The sequence below is a fragment of the Clytia hemisphaerica genome, unplaced genomic scaffold (assembly GCF_902728285.1).
Source record: "Clytia hemisphaerica strain Z4C2 unplaced genomic scaffold, Clytia hemisphaerica genome assembly, whole genome shotgun sequence".
Lineage (NCBI taxonomy): Eukaryota > Metazoa > Cnidaria > Hydrozoa > Leptothecata > Clytiidae > Clytia > Clytia hemisphaerica.
The window spans coordinates 84,128-93,005 of NW_027103555.1; the positions used below are offsets into that span (position 1 = coordinate 84,128).

Consider the following 8,878-nt stretch of genomic DNA (forward strand, 5'->3'; position numbering starts at 1 on the left):
TGACATTACAGTAGAAATTCAGTGCTTGACCAATCAGAGGCTTCGTGGATTTTTGAAAAACAAAAGCAACTATATTTCTTGCGATTTTCAATTTTTTTCTAGCCCGTCGGGCTTTATAAATCTGTGGCACCCAGTCATGTGTCTTTATTCATAATCTGTTTTTACTTTCTTTTTTTTAGTTTCTAATGGAAGAACTTGAAAATGCAATGACCTTCATTATCAAACATTGTAAATTTAGTGTGCAAGCTTTATATAATTTAACCTCTTCGACCGTGGTTAGCTCAAAGGTAAGTAAGTTCCATTCATCTAATTTGAAGCCCGTAAGAGGCTAGAGAGGAACCTTCTACCTTACTCAAGCAAGAAAAAGGTGAAGCCTCATATTTGCCCCGCATTTAGAAATTTTGTTTAAAAAGCGCACGGATTATGTGTTTTGATGGGAAATAGGTGGTTTCATTTCCCATACAGGAGTTTCGGATCTAGTCCCTTTTTTGAAATCAATGGTCCCATTACACCATTTTTTTCAAAAGAACGTTAAATTTTTTGAAGACTTCGGGCGTTCTTAAAACTTTTCGTTTTTGAGTCTAAAATGTTCTTATATTGTTCTTATTTTCAGTAATTTGTGAGTATTTTGGTCATTTTTCTAAAAAAATGGGGTGTTTTAAAGTCCGCAAAGCCCTAGGTTTAGAATATTTTTTTTTAGTCTTGAAGCCTTTTTTATGTATACTTTGTTCTTATTATAAAAAACATGTATTTTATCTTTATCTATATAATCTTCTTATCTTCTACTTTAGACGTACAAACTTTCGCGAGCAGAAAGAAACTTTCGCGATTTTCGCGATTTTCGGCCTTTTCAGCAAAAGTAAACGCATTTTTAAAATTCTTAACAAGGTGATTCGCAAAAGTTTATACTCGTGAAAAATTCTCTAAAAAGTTAAAAATCTAAGAAGCTTCCAAATCAAAATCGAAATTAGTAATTGTTGCGATTTTATGCCTTAAAAGTGTCATTGAATTCATAGAATACCAATTTACGTCAATTTTAAGCCATTTTTTCCACTTTGATTATCCAATTCGTGAAAGTTTATATTTATATAATATTATATATTTATATAATATTTTTTCCTTGAATTCGTGAAAGTAAATGTCATAAAATCTTGAATTTTCGACCTCGTGAAAGTTTCTAATTGCGAAAGTTTGCGAAAGACTGCCACAAAGGCTTCAAAGAATTAGATAGACTAGGTTCTAGTAGCGAGCACCTCACTAAAAACCGGGATTTTTCATCTCGTTTCTTAGTGAGTTCCACTTTGACGATTTTCGAAAAATAGAAGCCTTTCAAGTGTTTTGACGCAAATTCGATTATTTGATACTGCAGGAGCTTCAAACGTTTAAAGTGACGTCAAAAAATCGAATGTGTAGAGCCTGAAAACCCGGGCGCAAAACATTCGAAAAAGTTGCAAAGTGGAATAGACGTTAATTGCGTAAAAAACGCGGGTGACGTCTAGTATAGGCTAAGGTTCTAGCTGTTTAAGGGCGTTGTGATTAATTAACATATTCATATTCAAATATTACACGAATACACCTTTTCGACCGTTGTTATTATTTATCTATCCCCCTCAACTCGATCCAATCCTTTTTTACACCTTTTTCTATTGTCTATAGGCGCACTGGGACGGTTTTAGGGTGTGGTAAAACGGACAAAAAATGTCCGCGCGGCAATTGGTGGCTACGGTTGAAAAGGTGTGTTATCACCTGAGCTATGAAATAGCATGATAAAACTCGATTTCATTGAGTTGAAAGGACAATTTCTATTCACTGTTATGTCTGTTACTAGGAGAAAGATCAATCGAAGTTGTCACGTGATCAAATGAAATTGACACGCAAAGTGGCTTTCTTATTGGCCAACACGCTGGCTGGTAAAGGTAGCTTACCTGAAGTATCACTCACTAAACTCGTCCAAGTAAGTCACATCCGGCGGATTATGTCGTTTCCCTATGGCTCTGAATTAGTTATTGTAACTTTGTGTAATACGTCGTCTAATTCCGTCATAACAATTATCTGGTCTTTGAAATGTTTGAATAAATAAAACCTTCTGAGTAAACTGTTAGAAAAAATTACTCGAACTTCTTTGCAGACCAGCCAGTTGCTATGACGGAATTAGACAAGGTATGTCCGCATTACATGAAGTTATGGTACTGTTTTTCTTACTTCAACTCGACCCCAACCCCTTTTTCGATTGATCGAAATAATATCCTTTTCTATTGCAGTTCTTTTGTCATGATGCTGGAACCAAGTACCATTTTGATGACGTCAACAATGAACTGACACCTAACACATTTGTAAGTGACTAAAGAATTTCCTGCATGAACTTTTGGAATTAGTGTTTTTTCACTCGTCTATTGCCTCAAAATCAAAGCCTTTGATTCAAGGACCCCACGAAAAGTTATATGGTCACATGATAAGTATTAATTACTTATAACTATAGTGTACGCTGGGGTCCCCAACATTAAAGTGATAATCAGATGGTTTGAGATATTTAGATTACAGAAACCTTCTGTGGTCCTTAGTAAAACCTCAAAGTATTTTTATGTAACAATCTTCCAAAATCGAGATATGAAAATTTGAACTTTATTTGAATTTTAACTTATCCCTATCATATTTTTACAGAAACCGCGCGCTGTGGAGTGCCTGGATATCAACAGCTCATCAGAAATTATTGAATATTTGAAAAACCCTTGCAAACGGATCATCAAGGTCTGACGCTGATATGCAAAATATTTATACAGTTTACACTCTAATTGGACGTTCTACTATTAGATACGCTCCTTTATTCGATAACATTGAGTCACCGTCAACAAGAAACTCATAAACGACACTGCCATTCAATACTGTCCCTATTCGTTGAAAATCGAAAAGAGGGCGTCAGCTGTAGTTTTTATGACCATGTTTTGGTTTGTAGGATCATATCTTTACCCCCTCCCCCATTCCTGCTCAGACTCCCACATTAGACCCTACGCTACGTTGGAGTCGAATCATGACACTTTTGACGAAACATGTGCTCAGATGATAAAATTCTAAATAAACATGCATTTACATTACATGCTTAATTTACCTGGTGTACACACTATTTGCAACAATGTAATCACTAAAACTAAAATTATTTCTTTTTTTAATTTATTACATCTCCACCACAACCAGGAACTCAACGATAATGAGAATTACAATTACTTTAGCAACCTCAAATTGGCCTTGTATCAATTCGTGTCTGTTTACTTGAATAACATTGACTCAAAGATTTTACGTGATAGCCGATTCTATTATAAACTATCTGCTGTGCTGTTGACTGAGATCAGCCAGGAAAGGTATGTTACCCCTTCCAAAGAAATCGGAAAAGAAGTAAAGTCTTTTTAACTCGACCTTCTATAACTCGAATGTCTCCTGAACTCGACAAGTTTTCTCGTCCCTTCGGTTAACAATAGCGAGTTCGTTATGTATTTGCACTTTTGAGGACGGTAAAGTGACTAAAGCGATTTGGAAAAACCCGCACTTCTGACCCGCAAAATCGAGGACGGTAAAAGTGCTGATTTACCGTCGTCCTCAGTTGGTCATGATCTAGTCAAATTAGAACCTTACCCTCTCCGTCGCTGAAAAACACACATACATAAACTCGGTAATGTCTCCGAGTTACAAAGACTCTACGGTATAATTTTGCATTGTGTTGAGATGAAAATTGCTGATTTCATATAGCTATTCAAGTCGCAAGGTGATTGACTTGGCTTTTCAAAAGGATATTTGAAATTGCTTTTTTCTGGGCAGACCGCTAAGACTGTTAAGAGCAACATTTTAAGGCTTTATGGACTCAAAAACACACGATTTCTTAGGGAAATGGTAAAAAAAAATCACAAAATGGTCAAAATAAGAACATTATTCGCTCAGCACATTCCCGACAGCTCGCAACCCTAGTACCCTCCACCAGGGTATCATTATTATCATTTCAAATTACTTTTCAGGCAACAAGCAGCTTCAATCAGCGAAATGCACGAACATGCAACCCATTTTCGTATCTACAGTTGGCTGTTGCTAGGGGCAATTAATCATTCCGTTGTCATGGAAACTCCCATCAGTCGATTGATTCCATTGGTCAAAGCGGCGTACATATCAGAATATTTAAACGTTGTTTTTGACGTCTTGAGAAAGGAATTGTCAGAGGTATAGTTCGTCCATTTTCATATGTATACAGGATGTGCGCGAAAAAAAGTACTTCCTGGTCAGACCACTTCTATAAGTAGGAAAACATTGTGTGCTTGTATCACAAAATCTGAATAGTACTCTTTTTTATTACTTGGTGCGAGACGCGAGACGAAAAGGGCTTTCCATGTAGAACTTTTTTTCGTTTGATGAAAAAAAAGTAGTATCCTAAAGAGCGTTCACACGAATTTCAGTCTCAGCAAAGTATATATATAAAAGGCTTTTCCATCTGTTTCCATCTCAAAATTCTGAATAAATCACAAAAGTGTCAAGAATATTTACTAATTTGTGTAAAATCCATTTTCCATCTCGGACGAAAAACCTAGCTATAACCACTGATACTTAACTGTTTAGGACGAGGGATTGAACTCAAGACCTTACTCACCATAGCCGGATGGTCTACCACTGCACTACGGTTGCTGTTAGTTTGTAAATCAATCAGCCTTTACTTATCTTGTTTAGGACGTGTTAAAGAAATCAAAGACACGAGCCATGCTTCAACTCTCATTTTACCTCATGCAAATATGGAATGTATACATTGAGTTGCATTATGAAGGAATGGAGAACCAAGATAACCAATCCATCCATCCATCAGCTAACCTGAAACCAATCACTGTTATCAAAGAATTTTGGTCCAAAATTACACCCTCACTTTACTCACTCTTGAAACACTCACAAAAGGTTTGTACTGAAAATAATAGAATATGTTGATTTTGTGTGACCACCACTGTTGTTTCATCCCACTGTGTTTAAGGGGTGTCCTCAAATTTTCTAATTACACCCTCTCTTTACTCCCTCTTAAAACACTCACAAAAGGTTTGTATTGAAAATAATAGAATAGGTTGATGCTTCATGATATCTTTGGTCTACCATCTTGGGCTAACCACTGTGACCTATTTGTGGGTGAAAGATTGTTTCTATAAAGGACTCTTCCTATCTTTAAACTTGGCTCTTTATTTATACACCTACTATAAGGACATTCGATTTTTACTACATTTACTTCACTACAAGCTTTCTTTACCCGCAAATTAAAAGAAGATGGTACTGCAAAAAATAAACAAAATAATTGTACGGCAGCCGAGAGTATCTGAAGCGGCCTATGATGGGCACGATCGGGATATTTCGGGAGTTTGATTGTTACCATGGAGAAAACAAGCTCATTTTAATCCCTCAAGATCTGTCGTTAGCGACTTTTAAATTTTTAGATAAGGGATATGCTTGTCTGGGAATCACAAAAATCTACATTGAGAATTGGTTCGGCCAAGACCGTCCCAAGGGAAGGGTGCACTAATGTTGGGGAATGTCGTCGAGTATGTGCGGACCTCAGAAAACCGACAAGATTTCCTATAAATCTGAAAGTGTTTTTTTTAACTTCATGGTTTGGATACTCTTTAGTCCAAAACTCTTACCGTTTGCATTTACCCAGTACCTATTTTTTGCTAATTACCACCCCACCCTAATCCCCGGGACCCTGACACTGTCTCTGTCTCCATTTATGATATTTATTAGAACAATGTTGTTTTTTTTTGTCTTTAGATGAAATTGGAATCGATTCCATTATTTTTGCAAGTGGTTGAAAATCTTTCGCTTCACTGCCCGAAAACATTTTCACAAGTATTTTTTGATTACTTCATTTGTTTTATCGCATGACAGCCACACACTTATTTAAAGGTTTTATTTTTACATAAGTGTTCCCGTTTCATATCAAACACATATTTCATATCAGGACAGTGTCTGTTATATTATGCTGTTATAAACAACGTAATTCTTATTTAAAAACAAAACCTTTAATTCGTAGAAAAACACTTTACAACCTTTGAAAAGATCGTCAGTACACATTATAGTTTTAACGAGGGACTCTTCTTTAGACAGCTGAAATTGTAAGGCTTGGTGTTTGTAAAAAATCGAAAAATCAACAAACGCGGGCCGTTTATGAGGCACTTTAGATTAGCAAGTTAGAGTGCAAACTTTTTGCTCAAGACTGTTCTCAAATTGTTTATCTCCTTTGCAGCTTTATCCGATGTGGAAACCACTCCTTGAAATCTACAGTAATGAGGTAAGATGATTTTATTTGAAATTAAAGCGGCCACTATGATGAGATGGAGTTTTGCGGAGACTTTTAACATTAAAATCCGCCAAATTTAATCCCCGCGAAAATTTATCCCATCAAAGTAATCTCAGATCAAAGCTTCTCTTTCTTGCATTTTCAATATCAGGTTTCAATAGCTAATATAAGTAAAGCGGAAGGGTCTCGGGTGATTTTACGGGTGTTTTTATATTACGACAAATGTTCTCTTCCTTGTAGGTGCCATCGTCAGCTCGGCAGCGCATAAAGGAGTTTGACAACCTACCGTCCGAAAGGAGCAATGTTCCACGTGGCGATTCATTATCTTACTGGGTGTCCGATATCCGTAAAAAGTTATGGAATGCTGAACGTCTTACTAAAGGGAAACTGGCCCAAGTCGTCAATGTTTGATCCTTCAGTTGATTATACAGTGACCTTTATATATCCCTGGACCAAGTTACTCAATCCTGTCCAACCAAAAATCTTTGATCGGAGCTTTTTTTTTAAATTGGTACCCTAAAGAAGGCACTACTCAATAGCGGGGTGAATGCATCGAGAGAGCTAGATCAACTTTTCCTCGAATAGTTTTGATGATGTAGAGCTGTTAGACGTTAATTTTAACATTGCAATAGCTTCTCCTCGGACTCGGGTACCAATTCCAAAAAAACTCAGATCAAAGATAGCGGATATAGCTTGGTCCAGGGATGTATAAAGATCAGTGGAATTATACAGTTTACAAAGTTCTTTCGATTTTATAGCGATTTTACCGAACGAAGAGGAAAATTACGGGGTTTTGTGAAAATCTGGTACGTCGGCCGCTGTACCTGCCGCACCCGTTGCGTCGTGCCTGAACGACTTCTGATAGTAGCTGCTAAGATCTTACCCATTCATCTCACATCTATCAAAGGTTGATCGTTGTTTTCTAATTTGTATGGATTGTACATTTTTTATTAGAAAAAATTATATAAGAACATGAGGCTTTGGGGTAAAGAAGATTGAGAACATTTTAAGACTATTTAAAACTTTGCATGCTCTAAAACGTGCAATTTCTTAAAAAATTACACTAAAACAGTCTGATAATAAGAACATTTTAAAAACATTTATAGGCTTATAAACCAAAATGTTAAGAGCACCCTTGAAACACCCGGTATTGTTCTAAGCACTGTATATTATTTTGTAGTATATAATGAGCACTATTTAGTTTCGTATCAATTTAGTTAATTTAATGTAGATCACCACGTCTTGGTTCAGTTATATTTATTATTTAAACAATAAATCTATCAATCCTGTTTTGAGAGATCGGGTTAGAAAACTCAATCCATTTTACACAAATCTTTCTGCGCACGTTGATAGGTATCATCAATACACCTTTTCGATCGCAGTCGCACGGTCAAGCGCGTGTCAATTTATTATTTAATTTACCACCCCAAAACTCGATCCAATCCTTTTTTTTTTTATTATAACCTATTTCTTTAATCTAAAGGTGTGAAAAAAAGACTGGGGTGGTTTTAAGGTGGTAAAACGGACAAAAAATGCAATTAGCGGACGGTCGAAAAAGTGTATTTGTATATTTCTTTAACCGAATAGACCTTTTCACAAATTACGTCACTAGCAATGCTTACCTCGTTTCCAAAATACTACTACTTCTAATTGATTCTCAGAGGAGTTCATAAGATGTATACTCTATTTATAAAAGTAACACTCGAAGACTCAGAGGGTTCAAACCATATATTTGTAAAGCCCGAAGGGCTAGATATGGTGCTTTTGCTGAAAAAGTGTGCCGAGGTTAGATAGAAAATCCTACCTAAGTCACGTGACATTACAATAGAATTTCAGCCAATCAAAAGCTTTGCGGGTTTTCGAAATCAATAGCAGTAATATTTTTTCCGATATTCGCTTTTTTTTGCTTGGAAGAGCTTAAAGCACTCCATCTAACCCTTCGGGCTTTATAAATCTATGGTTCAAACGCCTTGGTAATTATTTCAAAACGATGCAGTCGTTGCACTCAAAATAATTTATGAAAAGGCTTATTTCATTAGCACAAATTATATTTTTTATTTCATTGTACTAGAAGACGATTTATTTACTATATCATCACGGATTATTTTATTATTATTTAAATATTTCAATTTTCATGTTTTTTTTATACTTTTTTTGTACCAAAACCTAATGGGATTGATTTGATAGTGTTTAACTTTTTCAAATTCCTTTTATATCTTCTTCAGGAGATCACCATTTGGATTAGCTTCCCCCCCTCGTATTTTCAATTTCCAACCCCTCAACCCCTTTATACAAGGCCTCTCTGGCTTATTCATGATATTCATGAGTTAATGTTTTCTACGGAAAGACCCCGGTTTTTGCCAGCAGTTGCAAATTTTATGCAACTTTTGTTTAGTTTAATTTTCCAATACTGGCTAAAACCGGGGTATTTCCGTAGAAAACATTACGTCATGAATATAATGAATTATAGTCTCTTAGTTTATCTAGTACCTGAGGGAAACTTATATCTCATACAGTTAGTCTTGAGTTGTTTATTAATTGAGATGCTCCAGAACATGGCTTACAAAACTC

General features: G+C 35.9%; 1 protein-coding gene across 2 annotated transcripts in view; it reads left to right on the top strand.

The window, feature by feature from the left end:
• LOC136800447 (protein unc-79 homolog) overlaps positions 1–8,499 on the top strand; it is a 50,178-nt gene extending 41,679 nt beyond the window's left edge. For both annotated transcript variants that reach the window (XM_067057105.1, XM_067057106.1), the window contains exons 27-36: positions 180–287; positions 1,829–1,954; positions 2,262–2,333; positions 2,662–2,748; positions 3,193–3,356; positions 4,005–4,203; positions 4,705–4,923; positions 5,779–5,856; positions 6,254–6,298; positions 6,548–8,499. In XM_067057105.1, the coding sequence (XP_066913206.1) occupies positions 180–287; positions 1,829–1,954; positions 2,262–2,333; positions 2,662–2,748; positions 3,193–3,356; positions 4,005–4,203; positions 4,705–4,923; positions 5,779–5,856; positions 6,254–6,298; positions 6,548–6,718 (1,269 nt within the window). In that variant the 3' untranslated portion in view covers positions 6,719–8,499. The remainder of the gene's footprint in view (positions 1–179; positions 288–1,828; positions 1,955–2,261; positions 2,334–2,661; positions 2,749–3,192; positions 3,357–4,004; positions 4,204–4,704; positions 4,924–5,778; positions 5,857–6,253; positions 6,299–6,547) is intronic.
• The last annotated feature ends 379 nt before the right edge of the window (positions 8,500–8,878 follow it).